The sequence below is a fragment of the Ramularia collo-cygni genome (assembly GCF_900074925.1).
Source record: "Ramularia collo-cygni strain URUG2 genome assembly, contig: RCC_scaffold15, whole genome shotgun sequence".
Classification (NCBI taxonomy): domain Eukaryota; kingdom Fungi; phylum Ascomycota; class Dothideomycetes; order Mycosphaerellales; family Mycosphaerellaceae; genus Ramularia; species Ramularia collo-cygni.
Window position 1 is genome coordinate 481854 of NW_019716269.1, and position 17355 is coordinate 499208.

Genomic DNA, 17355 nt, shown 5'->3' on the forward strand with positions numbered 1-17355 from the left:
TCTCCATAGCAAGAATGAAGAAGGTGACTTGCTTGTCGACGTGGCCTCCAATGCAACTTCAAGTTGTCCAATGATGGAAAGTGGACGAGAATGAAATGATTATTGAGTAGGTCCGGGAATCAATGGGCTCTTGCGACGAAGAGACCTGCGTACCTGACCATAATTACGGTGAGGGATCGGAGGTACTGCAAAAAAATGTTGGCATGCAGTAAAGCAGGTACAACATGGACTAAGGACTCGAACCCGCGCCTCCCCCTACCAAAATTTCAAACCACCAAGTCCAAAGCTACCACCACCCAAAAAGAAACCACCTCCAAAACATTGCCAAAAAAAGAGGCCCGAAGGCTGTATTCCAGAGTCGCCCGGTGGCTGGTGCAACTCCCCAAGTCGGATGACTTATTCGATTGCGGTTGTGATGATGACAAGAAAGCAAAGGGGACGGTACATACCTGTTGGACCACTCGGCCAACTGAGCTCCGGGAAGCATGTGCAATTGCATGAAATCCAGGGAATTGCGCGGAGCTAAATAGGTTCTTTGCGTGCTGGGCCGAGATCTCCCCTTGCGGAAAGGTCTTCGGCGATTAGGCAGCGGAACGGGTAGGACGTGACGCGTTTCAGGCGAGAGGGAGGGGGTGGAGGGGCGGTGAGGCGGTGGATATGACACAGGGACGAGGGAGGAGCAGATGGACAGTATTTACGGTGCGTATGATTCATTGCTATGAAGTTATTGTGGTTCTCTCCATGTTGGCGAGGAATTGCAGGCGTGTTCTTCGCGTGTTGCTGCCTTCTCGTTATGGTTGGAGGGAATTTGCAACAGCCAGTGTCTGCAGAGGAGGCCCTCCAACTCCAACTCCGAGCTTTCCGCTCCGCCGACGGCGAGCATACCAGGAGAACCAGAAGCAGGTTTCTTATGACGATGACTCATGGATGCGGTCCGCATAACGACCAGGAGCTACTCACATCGCCAGACTCCTCGACAACATTTCCGCAGGCCGGAGTGAACTACAGCATTCAGCCTGCGGAAGGCCATCGGTCCCCGATCGAATCGGTGAAGATGCCCATAGCGAGCTGAGAGGCCTGAATAGACGGGCGAGAAGAGGCCACGGCGGCAGGAAGAAGCAGTTCCATTGATAAACATCCCCCCTTCAGCATATCTGCACCATCTCGATTGCGGGAAAGTCCTCCGCCATGCCCAGATTGACCTCCATTGGCAGCCTCCACACCATTTAAACGACGGCAACATCTTCTACAACAGTCCCTCCTTCGATCGGCGGACGCATTCCTCAACGCTCATTCCTGTACATGATCAACGCCTCTGTAGACGCTGAGCCGGTCGRCGACGGGAGGGGGAATGGCCAGTACAGAAAGGCGGAACCACACGATAGCAAGGTCACAGGATGGAGCACACGGTGGGAGAGGGAAGGCCATTTGCCATCACGATTCATCTCCCTCGCGAACGCACAGCAAAGGCGACATGAAAGAAGACCTTTGCCTGCCTGGCCCACATCAATGACAACCCTCCACCGCCACGACGACCGTCACGACAATTCCCGGTATTTCTGCCGATATACGACGGTGAAGTTCGGTAAAAGCATTCCTTCGGGATGGTCTTTGGGGCCGATAGAAACATGCGTCGAGAGCGCCGAGGAGAACGAAGGCGACAGCATCAATGGGCATGGCAATGCTCAAGAAGCAGCCCTCCGGCAAGAGCGGTTCAAGAGGACATACACGGCGAAAGCTTCATCCACTTCAGCCAATCCCTTTCTTGCACGCTGCCGATCGAACAGCTTTCGACGCGTCAAGCAGCGCTACGACATTAGGACTCGCACCTCCCGGGACACCATGAACGTCGCAAGAGTTGCTGAGATCCTGCAGCAAAGGAGGATGCGGCGCAACTCTTCAAAGTGCTCCTCACTGTCTCCGATGCAATGGATCTGCCTCTCGGGACTACCTACGCGGCGATGGAGGTAGGGCATAGTGGATAGCCACGAACGATTTTCWCACTGCTTCTCGGCCTTGACGGCATCGGCGTTCACAACAGAGGAACCGCCTCCTTGCAAGAGAGAGTCTGCTTCGCTACTTGCTCTGCCTCCTCCTCGCGTGTCCGCGACGGTCTTGACGCGTCGAAACATGTGGACCATCGGCATCCGTACGCGCATCAAACGACATACCTCCATTTCAGTCCACTCACGATCTTGAGCGACGCGAAACGAGTAAGAGAGCAACGCCCGTATTTCTACCTGTCTCTTGGCCATTCCTTCTCAACAGTTCACTTCGCAAGATCGAACGCGTCCCTGGGACTTGGGCTTAGAGACATCGATGGCAGTACGGATCATCGATTGAAAATAAAGGTGTCCTTGCCTCTCGCGAGATGATGAGTTAGAAGAGAAAATTGATCTCATTGACTATCTCCACGCGGGCCCTTGACACTTTTGGCGCAGCAGGCTCAGCGCGCATCCGTGTCCAAATGAAACACCGCTATCTCACCTGTCCTACTCTCGCTAGACGACAGTCGAGGAAGTCGGTGTATCGGTCAACTCTGCCTTTAAGCGACTTTTCGCCGATCTGAGCGGCTATCCACACTCCGTCGCCGTGCATGAAGGAGACGAAGATGAAGATCAAGAGGTGCAACTGTACAACTGTGAAGAACCCGAGGCACACATACGCTTGGACTGGCGGTACTGATACCGTCATGCAAAGATTTCCTCGGCTCGTCTTACCCAGACCAACGATGAATCTTGAATATACTTTGCAGATACCGAGCGAGGACCGGTCACTTCATGGCCATCGGGCACCATGAGCTCGAGTCCGCTTGCACCGCCATTATGGGCCCTTCGGAACAGCCTTTCTCGCAACCATTTTTCGGAATCATGCTCGAGCAGATCGGCCCACTCTACTTTGACTTCAGTACCGTGAAGGTCCTCAGTCGCCGCGGGTCGTAGCCGCGTCCCTTTGACTTCAGCTGAAAGGATGTTGGGTGAACAGACAAAGAGTACTCCGACGAATCAAGGCACAATGTCACCCGCTTCAACAAAGCTTTCTCCTCCGCGTAACAGAGCACGCTTATTGCTCTCGCACCGTCGATACGTCTGAATACTCAGTCGTCGGACCGCGAGACAGCGAGACCATGGTTTGTCCCAGCGAGCCGTCGATCCAAGCAATGTACAAATGTCGCAGTCAGGAGCAGCAGGCCTTCTCAGCGAAGACCACATTGATATCGCCGGAAACTATTTCGAGTCAGGGAAAATTTCCTTGGGCGCAGTCAGCACCGTATATCGGCGTCGCAGATCACTGAGAAGGAACTCACCTTCAAGCACTCACTGTAGCTTATCCTGGCATCCTGGCTTGTCACCTTGGATGGCCAATGAATACTCACCGTCACCTGATCGAGCAGCTTTGATGAGCGCGGAGGACCTGTCTTGGTCCTATGAGGCTATGGTGCTCTCGGCGATGAACAAGGGCTGCATCAATCTTCGCGAATACCGTCTGATGGCGTATGTTTGTGCTCTGCCGGCGSATCTCACGACGAATGCTACTTCGCGAATACCGTCTTATTGCCGTCCATGCTGCTGCCGGTGGACTTTTCGACGAACGCTACTTCGCGAATACCGTCTGATTGCTGTTGGTGCTGCGGGAAGACCTTCGTACTTCGCGAATGCCGTCCGACGATCGTGGCGCTGCGGACAGGCCTTGATATGAACGATCGCAAGAGGAAGAGGTGTTCCACTTACCGCAGCGTGCCCATCGCCAATTCCGGTCGATGTTCGTCCGAGCTACCGGCAGGCCACTTCGAGACAAATGATGCGAGAAAGAAGAGGTCTCCTACTCACCTAGTCCATCGCGAATTCTGTCCGATACTTATTCGTGCTGTTCGACGAAGAATGCCAGGAGGAAGAGCCTACGTCAACCTTCGCGAATACCGTCAGATGCTTGTTCGTGCTGCGGAATGGATGAAGCCAGGAGGAAGAGGTCTTCTACTCACTGGACTGATCGCAAATTCCGACTGATGTTCGTTTAYGCTGCCAGCGTGCCTTGCGTGAAACGATGTCAGGAGGGGCTGATCTTGCACTCCCTGCGCTTATCGTCACATTCGATACTTGTTCGTACCGCTAGACGAAGGATGCCAGGAGGAAAAGTCTACATCGAGCTTCGCGAATTCCGTCCGATTCTTGCTCGTGCCGCGTGACGAATGATGCCAAGAGGGAGAGGTCTTACAACGATCGTGCTCATCACAAATCCCGTCCGATGATTGTTCGTGCTGCCAGCAGGCTTCTTGAGGAAAGGTGGGTAAAGGATGGCGAGGGTCGTCAGATATTTGTCCGTGCTGCCCGCAGGTCTTGGAAAAACCGATGTCAGGAGGGACGCAGTCTGATGCTTTGTCTGTGGTGCCCGCAGGCCGCTCCAGGACGAACGATGGCAATGTGTGGAAGCTTCAAGCCCAGCTGCAGCAGGCAATCATTCAGTCTCGTATGCCTTTGACTTGGTCCGCATCAGGATTCATCATCACGAGGGTCAGTGTAGTCGGCTGCAATGCACGACCTGATCTCGACCGAGTTGACGTGGATGAAGCACTTCAAAGAGAACGATAGCGCGGGAAGTCAGACTTGCAACAATACTCTATCATCATATTACACTTCATGTTTTCCATGCGCCATGATGCTGTCCCACCAGCGCTTTCGAGTAGAAGCGCTTTCTCCAGGGATGCTCGTGAAAGAGTTGTACGCGATTCTTGCTATGCGACCCCGAGTTCGGCCATTCGCGCAACCCTGATCAATTGTCGTTTCGAGGGTAGTTTCTGCTCGGCGATTCAGCACATAATTCATATCCATTCCTTTTCGCAGGGTTGGTTTTCTTGAAGGTCGTTGCTTTCGCCCTTACTTCAGGATATGATGCTTCATCTTCCGCCGAAGCCGGACGCGACCCTTTCTGACCTTGTCTGCWTGGTTGACATTCTGACTGGATCTATGCCGCGAGTGTGGGAGTTTAATTCACCCACGCTTTGCTGGTCTCCTTTTGAGATCCTTGAGATTGGACTGGAAGGCGACGAGATCAGGTCAACTTTAAGCAGCGAGGTGCTTTCGGTTCTACTGAATTGACGAACTCAGAGTCCAAAGTCACCAGCTCCGTCACGTTGAATATCTCCCAACTGATCTCAAAGGTTTCCCACCAGTTGTATGCGACAATCTACTTCCAAGTTCTGTCTCAATCCAGGCCAGTACGATCACCATCGGGTTGGAGGGAGACTACTTTGTGAATGTAACGATGATTAACTCTGGCTACCCAGAGCTCTACCTCTGCGCATATGCTGAGCTTTCTTTGACACTGCGTGGGACTCATTTTCTCCAATGGAGCTTCCCGATTCTATCACGATCAACCTGCTCGCGAAGCTTTACCACTCGGTCCTGTTGTCTGCGCGTTCTCAGCTTTCGCAACGCCGGAAAAAACGGAGCTTGGACGTTGAACATCACGGAAGTGGCCCTTACCTGTGATCGAGGAGCTAACTCGCGAGAAGGAGTCGGGCTATTCCGAGCCTCCACCCATTCACGATACCAACGGGAGCTCGCAGCTGCAGCCTTGCAGTCAAGGATTACTGCTCTTCCGTATCACAGCTTTGGAAACCCAAGCTTTGCCTTGCTCTGCCTCATTTCCTGCCCAGCATTATCCGTCCAGCCTACCATTGCCCCAGATTTCTGATGATCTAGACTATCTCCAGTCATGTGTGGCTTGATTAGTATCAGGAAGATACCGGGACGCCAGATTTAGATCCAGTGCTTCTCCTTTGTACAAGGCAAGGACTCTCCCTGTCGATGATGTCTTCAAAAGCTCAACAGTCGAACTTGATAATGTCGACACCCGGAAAAGCCATCTTCGCGATGCAGAGGTCTTGATGGCACTCCGCAAGATCTGAGGGTTCCCGCTTGACCAGTCGTGGACAATGAGCAGCCATGTTGCACCACTTGGAAAGAATTGGTCCTTTTACCGTGCTACCATCCGGAGGCAGAGCCAGTCAGTGCCTGGAAAGTGAAGGAGACAGACATGAACTGCACGACTTCGCCATCGGGCGCTTGAATGTTTCGCAAGCAATACGTTCGTGGTCCCACAAAAGGTGAGCTACTCTCCAGTTCGGAACGAGGTGGCCAAAATTTGACCAGGAGGGTGCAGAAGCGTCGAGGTGACCATGTTGACGTGGAGCCATTCAGCGCTGGTGGGACTGTCGAAGCTATCTGGCAGGCGATCAAGCTGAAGAGCGCGACTGCTCGTGCAGATCGAAGTGTTGGCTCTACGCATCGGTTTTGGTTGCGCCTTCCTTGCTGGTTCTATTAAAACCAAGAACGCCCTTCGCCTGGCTGTGTCTCGGCGTGGAAACTTCTGCACGCATAACAAGCCAGTGGGGCGCCCCATCTCTATGACGGTCGAACATTCTGTCACGAATTCCGGAAGGAAAGAGAACAGTCAAGCCTGGGGTGGATGTCAATATGCGCGCGAGATTCAGTGAAAGAGGGATGCTTGTTCCCTGAAGGAGGCGTGTCAGTTGGCCGCATCCTCGCACCAGAGATACTTGCTAGCGATCAGAGATGTAGAGATTAGTTGTGTGCTACATCCATGCTCTTTGCTTGAAATCAATCGGGTTTGCGAATTGCCTTGAACAATCGTTCACAAACTAGATATCTGAGACTACTTCGTCTTCCAGCAAGCAATCGAGAGGGAGTTCTCCCGTTGGACTACTGCCTGGAACAGTAGACTCTGTCAGCGAAGCTCTGTCGGGGAGAATCTGCCTTATATTCAACTTTTTGATTTCATCGTATCAAGGCTCGCAGTCGTTATGAAAAGCACCAACGGCGATGAAGTACAGCCACCCAAACAGTATACCCAGTCCATAATGAGATCGCGATGTTGACTCTGAGCCTTCCTTCGCCGTACCCCTAGAGACCAGTCATGTAACTCCACAGACCGCAGAGCCCGAAAGCAAAGCTTCAACGAATCGCCCACTGTGAGGTCGACGCGTCGAACCATCATGGATCCTGCGGCTTCCCGGTGTCCTTCCAACCTTGCATACACTCTGGCACGACATATTCGTACACGTCAGGAAGCAATGTCGTAGACGAGGGAAAGACGAGATTCGCAAAGAAGTCCCTGAGGAGATCTGTACGATTGAAGGAAGTCGTCTGCGAGGAGTTATTAGTGGAGTTTGCAGCATTTGCTTTGCGGAAATCGCATACCTTGATGGTCGACTCCATGGTTTTCAGCGCCTTTAGGTCTTGCTCGACGGACTTGTGTTGTGGAGCCCGGATGTGAAAAGCGATGAGTTGTGTGATCGCACCGCTGATGGCATCCGGCTGGTCTAGCTGCGCGAGAAGGTTCTTCAAAATGAAGCATCTTGCAAGTTCGAGGGATAGATTTGCCTTGACCGGAGGTGGCAGCAGCTCGTCGTACATCTCACCATTCAGTATGAGCATGACTGCTTGGTGAAACCGGTCAAAGGAATCGCTGGCTCGTTGAACATCAAAGACCTTGAATTGGATGAAGAGGTTGCGGGCAGTACATTCCATGAGGACCACCTCAACGCGGCGCGCAGCTTCATTACCGCAATGCGGCTGTGTTGGTATGAGTTTGTACCCCATACGGGCGCCGATCTTGGATGTTGTGCCGTCGCTGACAAGAAATCTCAGAATCTGCGAGGCCGTCCAGGAATCTCCACGGAGTTCCGCCTCTTCAGAGAACGCGACAAGGCTCGTCAGCGTCCGGAGGACTTGCCACGCGATCGGGGTCTCAGAGCCGAGTTCCTCAGTCATGCGAGACAGCAGTGACCTGACAAATTTCTGATCGCAGGCGTAGTCGACGACAAACACTTTCAAGTTGTCCGAGGTGCAGTTTCGGAACGGCGTAAGAAGCCTCTCGTCCCGTTGCGCGGTTTGCAGGCTGTACTCCGTGCGCTTGAGGGTAAATCTGATGGAAATACCGACTGGCCAGACTCCCGCTTGTGTGCTAGAATTGATACCTTTCCGAGGGTTCCTGCTGTAGAGGAACCATTGGAAGATAGAACAGAAGAGCTTCAAATCGCGCAGGAGGATGACAAAGTGCACTGGTCGGAAGTATGGGTGTTTGTGGTTAAAGTCGGGCACAACGTCAACGTGCATGCTGGCGTGCTTGAAGCGTCCAAGCTCATCGTTGCTCACGACCACGCACGGAAACTGGACATCCTGAAGGATCCCCACCAGTATGCTATATTGCGTTGTAATGGTGATGAAGGTGTTGGGGGTGTGTAAAGTCTCTCTGGCCTCGCCTCCCACCTTCTTGTTCACTCTGAGGATTTCGAGCGAGAAGGAGTAAGGCCGCCCGAAGGTAGGGGTCGCAGGCAAATGGGTGATTGGTATATTGTTGTGTGGTGCGTGGTCTGCATGCAGCAGGTAGCCGTATATATGGTCGCGCAGCTCGCGCGGGAGTGGGAAGTTGCGCATTAGAGGACGCGGTGGTGGTTTTGACAACGTCGCCATGTCGGAGGACGTCGAGGGAGCCATTCCTGAAGTCGGAGGTTGATGTTGTTATTTCTGCAGATGGAGGTTGATGTTGTTATTCCTGAAGATGGAGGTTGATGTTGTTCTGGAGGATGCAAGGAAGAAAGGCGAGGCTTTTTGAACACAAGAAAGCGGGACAGAGGTTGATGTTGTTCTGGAGGATGCAAGGAAGAAAGGCGAGGCTTTTTGAACACAAGAAAGCGGGACAGAGCGTGACGTTGCAAAAGTCTAGAACCCGCTAGACGGATTGAGATCCGAGATGAATGCAGATCTGCTGCCGCTTAATGCCGACAACACCACCAGCAACATCGTCGTCCACTCCTCGAGACAGCACCTTCAACACCTGGAAAACCCTCGTCGACGGTATCGTGCCCAAATTRCTCATCGCAGCATCTTACAGTTATAGCCGGGAGCATCAACGTCCGCGGCATCTTGACCGTGCAACATCACCGCGCATCGGCACTCAAGTGAACGTCTACTGCCAACTGGCATCTCTCAGCTCACCGTCATCATGTCCAGCGCAGCGAGAGTCTTCGGTACCGCCGAGCTGACAGAAATGATCTTGCTCCATCTCCCCAACAAGAGCATACTCGGGGCCACGCGCGCGTGCACCGCTTTTGCCGCAGCTTACAAGACGTCCAAGTCGATTCGGCGGAAGCTTTTCATGGAGGATTGCCCATGGATTGGCTGTGAGACCATCCAGGAGAATCCGTATGATGCGGAGTTCTTCGAAGAGTTTCAAAAACGCGATTTTCGAGGCCAGAAGATGCATCTCAACCCTCTGTGCTTCCGGGACGTCGGCTGCATTTACGCCCGTGGGGAATTCCGGGGTGACCGGGAAATAGACGGAGTGTGGCTTCATCTTGCAGGACATGGTGTGGACTACTCATATGTTCACCCAGAAAGCAGCTGCTTCAAGATGATGATCTGCCAGCCAAACATTCCTGTTTCGGGCGGGGTAAGTCCCTTCGTGCTCTTATTGATCGGGGAACGCTTCAACGTGCTGACTCGCTCATCAATGACATAGGACGTGACCATTCACTATGGCCCCAGACCATACCAGAACTATGACGAGGAGCAGTACGACTCCGTCCACCTGTCCGCCTCGAAAAATCTCCGCCCGACGCTTGGAGACTTTCTCCGGATTGAGCAAGAGGGTTACGCAACATTGGAGGAGGAAGGGCAAAGCATGTCAGATACAGATTCCAGAGGTGGAGCAAATCTTTTTCCGCATTCAAGATTCGTGAGTCTGGATGAGCTTCCCTGGGAAGTCCTCCCGCAGCTTGAGGGCGTTGATCTTCTCGATGCGTACTGGAGTCAGTTCGAGCGGGCCAAGCGAGAGAAACGTCTCCGGGAAAGGGTGTTCTCTACTCGGAAACTAGCGAAGAAGATACTACTCAACCTTTCGATGGATGAGTTGTTCCTAGCCAGGCAGACAGCTCCAGTGCTCCGCCGCGCCATCGACAAGTCTACTACCATCAAGCGGAAGATGTTCCTTGATCGAGTCACATGGACTGGACCCGGAATCGCACCGTACAGTGAGGACGAAGTGTCACGAATGTCACCCGGCCCACGCTGCACCAACTTCATCACGAGGAATCCAGAGAAGAGCATTGCCAACTTCTACGATGTGCACTTGAACCCGATGCTCTTTTCCAAGGATATCATCAACGCTCGAGGAGGCCGGCTGGTCCTTAACCCGAGCCTTAAGCAGCGTATCCAGCTAGAAGTCTCAGATGACGCTGCTGGTGAGTGGACATGGGAGAGGGAGAGTTTGTGTCTCCGGATGGTCCTCTCCAGCCCCTACGTCCCTGGAATGCAAGTCATGCCTATTAAGCGCATCGAAGGCGACCGGAAGTACGGACAGGCCATCAAGCTGAAAGATGAGCCCCTGAGAACTCTCGGTCATGTTCTTAGCGCTATGAGGGAGGGCCTGGATCGAGTTTACGTCGAGGCTGGTCGTAAGCGGGCGGAGTATCGGAAGTTGGAGTTAAGGATGATGTTTCCGGAGGGGTGTCGGTTCTGGTTGAATGGCAAGGCCGTGAACGACAGGGTCGCGGATGAGGATGAAGATGATTGGTGATCCTGTACTAGGCGAAAATGGAACGAGGGAGTAAGCAAAGCATGAATTGGCGAGCGGTGGTGTGTACTTTTGGCATTGGAATTTTGGAAGCTTGTTCTAGCGTACACGGAGCGGCGAAGGACTTGGTTGCATTGGAACAATGAAGAAAATGCGAGCATGGTCTCAGTAAGATGCAACAAACAGGCGTGAGGATGTTTATTTCGTTCTCTGCCATTTCTTGTATCAATCTTGTCCCTGCACACCTTCACGCGCTGCTTCCTGAGCAGAATATATGATTTACCCCTTTTTGGAAATCGCAGGCCTTTGCTTGCGAGATTGAGACCGTCTGTAACCCTGAGTATTGACGAGTGATATCTCGACAGACAGATGACTATGTTGTATAATAGAGAGATGTTGGCGATGACGTCGCCGCACGTACATTCTCCGCCGACTGTACATGAAACCTTCTGCTCCACTTCCCCGCCACTTGACGCGCGCAACATCACAAGAATCTCTTCCTCTCGATACCTCAGCATTACCAGAATCTCCCCTTCTCAACGTTTCAACATCGCAAGAATCTCCTTCTCTCGATACCTCAGCACTATGAAGCATCTCAAAGTCGACCTTGACACGACAGAAACAACATCAGGCACAATGTCCACCCTCAACAGCCCAGGATCACCAGCATGCGACAAGGTTCTCGACGTCGGCGAACTCGTCGAGAACATCGTCCGATTCCTCCCCGTAAAGGACATCACGCGCGCCATGAGATTGAGCAAGTTCTTCCACGCTACCATCACAAACAGCCCAGAAGCTCAACGCATCCGATTCCTGCGCCATGTTCCTTGGACGGGACCCGTGCTTAAGAATAGGTGGAAAAGAAAGAGGCCGAAATCAGCCAAGCAAGACGAAGACAAGATCCAATGGGTGGACTTGAACCCATTGCTTCTGGCTGGTGGCGTTGTCAAATCTCCCAGAGGTGGAGTGTGGGGTGTTCATATATCCTTCCACGCTATCAGTCAGCCCAACATGGGCGATTACTCCTCGAAAATGGCCATTACGAGACCCCACGTGCCCGGAGTGCGGCTCTTCATGCTTCCTCCTGCTTTACTCAAGATGATTGATGGCGACGACAAGCAGGTCACTCTCGGAGATCTTCAAGTGGCCGAGGCAGGAGCTCAGAAGGAATGGAAGATGCTCGACGACAAATGGAAGAAGCACGGGGAGAAATGCCTTGTCAGAAACGGTGCGACCAAGAAGAATGACGGTGGTGAGACATGTTTCGATGTGCTCTGGCGCGTGGATTTCCCCCTTTGGCGTGCGCTTGAGGCTTAACGGCGAGGAGTGGCATGAACAAAAGTATAGGGTGCTTAGGGAGTGACCGATGACAATAAGCGAGGTGGCTTGGATGAAATGAGCTCTTATGGGCRGATACGCTCTGAGCCGACGGCAAGGTGGATGCAGGGTCAGATTGGGAGGTGATGCGCAGAAAACTCTGGGCTAGACTGTCTATCGTGCTTTTCTATCAGCACTTGCAAGATCGCTCATCTCTCCTCCACGATCGTACAGCTCTACCAAACAATCAAACAGCCAGGGCAGCATATACTAGCACTTCTATGGAGGCTGAAGCCTGCTAATGAAGTGCAACATGGCTATTACGCGATACACCACATACCAACTTTTCTGCGGGAAGGCCTTTCTCTTTCGCCGATTCGTTTTGTTCCTTTCGCCTCGTATCTTTATCAGGTCCAGTCAGGCTTTCAACTTACTACACACTCATGACTAGGGCCAGCGTCCGCCGGCGTGGTAATCTTACGGCTCTGAGCAGCTACAGAAACTTCTTCCAGTTTCTCCCAGCTACGACTTCCCCTGTCTAAGGGGTATCCAGAGCAGAGTTGTCGATATGAGACATCACCAACCAGAACAGCGCCCTGAACTGGTCTTCTCTTGATTGATCAACGGCCACTCTGCTAGTTCCAGGGATTCTAACAAGCTTCACATCATTGAGCCTGTACAGAGGGAGGCCTCGGGACATTATGTACGTGACTAAGGAAGCCTTGTCATCGTGATTGATCCTTCTATCGACAGCTGTGATCCAAGGTTTAGTTTGTATTGGTTGATATCGMAGCAGACTATTCAATGAGTTTCGAAGGTCTCATTGTCATGTACTTCCTTAATTCCTGTGGCATTTTTCGTAGTATCAGTTATCTGTTGTCCAGAAAAGCCTTCACAAGGAGCTCATGAATGGGATTACAAAGAAGCAGCAAACAATCAGTGGGATATAGGATAGAAGGAAGTTCGACATTTCTTGCAATCATACTCTCCAGAATGCTGTATCCTGCTTCATCGTTTATCAAGTATATAACAATATGCCATGGACGACGTGTGACTTCTTGGAGAGCGACTCGCGGTACCCGAAAATGCTTTTTTCCACAGGCGCGTTCTCCAGTCACGCGCGATACTTGGCAACGATTTGGTACTACACACAGGGGGTTTACACAAGAAAGTACACTGTAACTTCTATTCATCACAACTTGGGTGACTACATATCCTTGTGATCTGACGTAGAGTGGTTATCAAACCAAACTCCGACTAGAGACAAGCGGGTCGAGAAACCCTCAGCTCAAATACTTCATCGTCATAACCCCAACCCTAACCCTACATCCGAACATTAACCTCCTCCGAACTTCTCACTTCACCGCAACAGCTCCTTTTGCTCTGGTTCGCACCACACTCAGCTTCCTCCACTCACCACATTGACTCGACATCATGAGCTCGACAAACAACAACGCCATGTTCGCACCAGACACGGGTGTTCCAGCGCACTCTCCGCCACCGCTTCACCTCGAGGCAGTGAGTCGCACTGCCAGCAACACGGCGATGGCGCCAGACACGCGCACCTCAAGCAACTCCCACGCGCGCGACAAAGTCATTTCAATAACGGAACTCCTCGTGAAAATCCTCAGTCACCTGCATCACAAAGACCTTGCTCGAGCCGAGCGAGTTTGCAAACACTTCAAAGCTCTGATTGAAGACAGCGTCAAGTTGCAGCAACGGCTCTTCAATGTGCATGTTCCCTGGTCTGGCCCAGCACCACTCCCCGTCCACCCCGACCTCAACTATGGGGGTGATGGAACGCCAACAGTCCATCCCGCCGAACACGACCACCCCATCGTGGAGCTCAACACACTGACAGCAGTCGGCAAGTGGTTCAAGGAGTCCAGCTGGGGCGGCTGGCATCACCTCGACCTGCATTTCCCAGCTGAAGCCATCTCTGCCAAAGTCTCCAGCATGGCACTCACGAACCCCACGATTCCCAACATGCAGGTGAGCTGCTACGTAGACTACACCATGGGTGCCAGCCCAGACCAAGAATGGTTTGATTCCCACGGGCCCTCCTCCTACACCGGACACTACGAGACACTCAACATCGACCCGGAGACTTTCACGCTGGGCGACATCGCGGCTGCTGAGGCCAGGCTTCTTGACAGAATGAGGGCGGAGTACGATGCCCGTGCAATAATGAGCCCCGTCGACGGACTTAACATGGAGCTTGACTACGATGAGCCGTGTCCTTATAACGCGATTCAGTACAATTGGACGCTGTTCTTGCCAGCATCTCTTGATGTCCAAGTGGGCGGCGAGCCGGTGAGAAGTTATGCCTCTAAGTTGAGGAGCCCGGCGACGACATGGGTGTGATGTGGCAGGGGAGATCTCGGGGGATATTGAGGATGCTGAGGCAGGGTGGAAGTCTCTATGGGGATGTTTTACAGGACTGTACGAGAAGGGTGCATCTCTACGCGGGCTTCGGGTTTCTTTACGATCACGAGGGTGTGATGGTGTTCTGCGGGATTCGGCTTTTCTTTTGCTTTTCGTCATTGGTGCCTGGCAGACGATTTTCTTCGGCAAGCGTCGTGGGACACCTGAGCGTTGATTCTGTTGATCTACACATGGTGACGGCGCAATGTTCGGATGTGCAAAAGGCGGTAGTGTTCGGCTTTTGCAACGAAATAAAATAATGTTCACTACACTTCCATTTTCCAATATCCCCGCTGTCTCTCGAGGCTTCTCTCCCCATATAGAAGCCTCGCTATTCTCAGAGCTGTCGATGTGAGAGAATCATCAAAAGAAGCGCGCCCTTAACTGCCCTCTCCATTGAATAACAGGGCGCTATGCTAGTGATAAAGGTTCTGGTAGCTCTAGAATCGTCGTTTCTGCGGAGGACACGGCCTAAAGACATTATTAAAGATGACTGGAAGTGTCCTGTCTCGTTGGGAAATCCGCATATCGACAGCTCTGGCTGCTCTTGACGTTCCCTGTCCCACCTGTATAGATTTCATCATCTTCTTTCAAGTCCAATCTTCTTCCCTGCTATCTCTCAGCCTCCCTATTAGTGCTCGGTCTTTGTTCCAACCACCTATCTTTCAGTCACGTGTCTCGACTCTTTACCCTCTTTACCCGAAACACAAGTTCGTTCCTACGATACCGCTTCTTGTACTTCAATTTTWCCACAACGACGCCACCTATGTTCGTAAGTTTTTGAGAGTGTATTACTATGACTTGAAGCATGATCCTCTTGTCTATCGCCAGAACCTGAGAGCTGCCCAGTCTTGTCAACACTAGCGGAGTAATCTTCTTCCTCTTATTATGGCTAGACCAGGCGATTGCCGAATGGCTGAAGGGAACCTAGGCCAAAGATGTGATGAAGTCTGATTTACAATATCCGTGGAACTGACAGTTGAGCAATGCGAGTCTGGGAGCGGGCTTAGAAGTCGTAGGCTAGTTGTCTCCTTGCTATGAGTATGCTACCAGGATTTCCTTTGCCAAAGTCTAGAAGATCGAAAGCTATGTGGTCCACGGCGTTCATCATGGACCTTTCCGTTTCTCCCGCTAACATAATCCTGGCGAAAGAGGGTTTAGAAGCCATCAGAACACTTCGATTTCTTTATACATGTCAAAGATCAGCACGGGATTTGTTGATGCAGGTGTCAGACAGCCAAAATTCAGTTCGGGGAGGAGTTCTTTCTAGGACAGTGCCAAGTGTGCGAGCTATAGTTGTAGTAGGTGCTGGGTTCTTGTTGCATTAAGCCAGGCGACAGCGTATTGGTCATTTTTTCCCGTCGTATGGATGCGTACGATCAGAGTTGTCGCCGTGGAGGCTACTTAGAAAACTGCACTCTCGTAAGCCTACGCTTCATCTTGGTGGAGGATATGTTTTGAGGTAAGAGGCACTCCGGAGCTTACCTTAGACAGCAATAAACTTCATTGAACTTGATAGGGACTCACTGCAGAAAAGGGCGTACTCCTTGAGAAAGCTTCGATCTCAAGTTTTCTTTCATAACAAGGCCGCGTGAGCACCGTAAAAGATGAGAAATCGGCCTGTTCCGTAGTTTCTGAACTCCGGGCAGAGATTCCGGTCTGGTAGACCTTGTAACTCTCACATGGAGGTGTAAGCTGCTGCTGGAGCTTAGATGTGCCTGGCGGTATTTTGCATGTGCTTACTTCTTCTGTATGCTGATAGCCTGGCAGCTTACTTCTAGGCTATCATCGAAGCACATGCTTGTTCGTATCTTTGTTCTTGACATTGTCCAGCTAGTCAGCCCAGGTGAACTAGGCAAAGCTTCCTGCATGCTCGTGTTTGATGGCCTTTCCGTCAAATGATGTACGGAGGGAGTTGCGCTGGAGGAATGCGAAATCAGAGAAGCCGCATGGGAATAATGATGAGGCAGCGGAGAAGTCGCGCGCGGTGCTAAACGACGAGGCGGTGATCAAGGCCAAGATGACCTGTCGTCGTTGCGGTAAAGGATGGCTGTGCCGGCGACGGGTTCTTCATGTCCTTCTTCGTTTTACATATTCTGCTCGGTATGTGCTCTGCTTTTGTCTCCGTGTAATTGGTTCGTATGGCAGCATAACCGTACGCAGACCTTCAAGGCCATACTCTCCTGGGGGAGAGATGCAGCCATTCACCCATCTCTTGGGAGGAGTCGGCAGTGACCGCTGGGCTCGCTCTCTGTATTCAATCATCTCGGCCAGATATACTTGAAGACAACAAGCACTCAGCTATCACTGGAACTGATGTTGGATCTTCTACTTTTCACGTGTCTACGCGAAGCAGCAGATGACGCCATTGTTCTTCCTTTTTAGAGTTTCGCATCTCCCGCGCTAGATTATCCGCATCCAACAAACTTCGTGGCAACCATTCTACTCTCTCTCTTACACAACGACATTCCACGAGGCCAACACATTCAACGCTCGCCGGCGCATAACCTCCACCGCAAGAATAACTCATTCCAGCAAGAAATCACCACAGCAAAAATGCACAACAAGCTGATCAACAAGCTGCGCGCCGCCGCCATTGCTCGAGGAGAAATTCCAGCAGACGACAACGTGGTGACCGTGACAGCAACACCACGCGAATTCGACTTCACCATTCGAGTCCCCTGGGTCGGACCACTGCTGCCCAAAAACCCCTGGCAAAACGCCTCTGATCCTGGCCCGGGGAAGAAACAAGTCWCAGTCTCTCGCAAGAGACATGTCACCGTCGAGCTCAACCCGGTTACCATGACTGGACCTAGGGCCGATTCCGACGAGAGGCACCTCTGGCTAGACTTCGATTCGGACAACATGCCGCCCATCATCGCCGAGATGTATGTGACCCGCCCCGTCGTGCCCAATATGGAAATCGAGCTCATGGTGCACTTGTATGGAGATGTCCATGATCTTGGGCTCGAGTGCGGGGATGTGACGCTTGGGGAGATGAAGAAGGCTAAGGATAAG

At 52.1% G+C, this 17355-nt stretch overlaps 5 protein-coding genes; 4 read left to right on the forward strand and 1 right to left on the reverse strand.

Moving 5' to 3' along the window:
- Positions 1-1302: 1302 nt before the first annotated feature.
- Positions 1303-1971, forward strand: RCC_08789 (uncharacterized protein; the record flags this gene model as incomplete). The annotated part of the gene is made up of 1 exon (XM_023774035.1): positions 1303-1971. The coding sequence occupies one exon, from the start codon at positions 1303-1305 to the stop codon at positions 1969-1971; it is 669 nt and encodes a 222-aa protein (XP_023629803.1).
- A 5042-nt stretch (positions 1972-7013) lies between these two features.
- On the reverse strand, positions 7014-8519 carry RCC_08790 (uncharacterized protein; the record flags this gene model as incomplete). Its single annotated transcript, XM_023774036.1, has 1 exon — positions 7014-8519. The coding sequence occupies one exon, from the start codon at positions 8517-8519 to the stop codon at positions 7014-7016; it is 1506 nt and encodes a 501-aa protein (XP_023629804.1).
- Positions 8520-9027: 508 nt separating this feature from the next.
- Positions 9028-10599, forward strand: RCC_08791 (uncharacterized protein; the record flags this gene model as incomplete). XM_023774037.1 has 2 exons in its annotated part: positions 9028-9474; positions 9544-10599. The coding sequence occupies 2 exons, from the start codon at positions 9028-9030 to the stop codon at positions 10597-10599; spliced, it is 1503 nt and encodes a 500-aa protein (XP_023629805.1).
- Positions 10600-11232: 633 nt separating this feature from the next.
- RCC_08792 (uncharacterized protein) lies at positions 11233-11913 on the forward strand (the record flags this gene model as incomplete). The annotated part of the gene is made up of 1 exon (XM_023774038.1): positions 11233-11913. The coding sequence occupies one exon, from the start codon at positions 11233-11235 to the stop codon at positions 11911-11913; it is 681 nt and encodes a 226-aa protein (XP_023629806.1).
- A 1434-nt stretch (positions 11914-13347) lies between these two features.
- Positions 13348-14277, forward strand: RCC_08793 (uncharacterized protein; the record flags this gene model as incomplete). The annotated part of the gene is made up of 1 exon (XM_023774039.1): positions 13348-14277. The coding sequence occupies one exon, from the start codon at positions 13348-13350 to the stop codon at positions 14275-14277; it is 930 nt and encodes a 309-aa protein (XP_023629807.1).
- Between the last annotated feature and the right edge of the window lie 3078 nt (positions 14278-17355).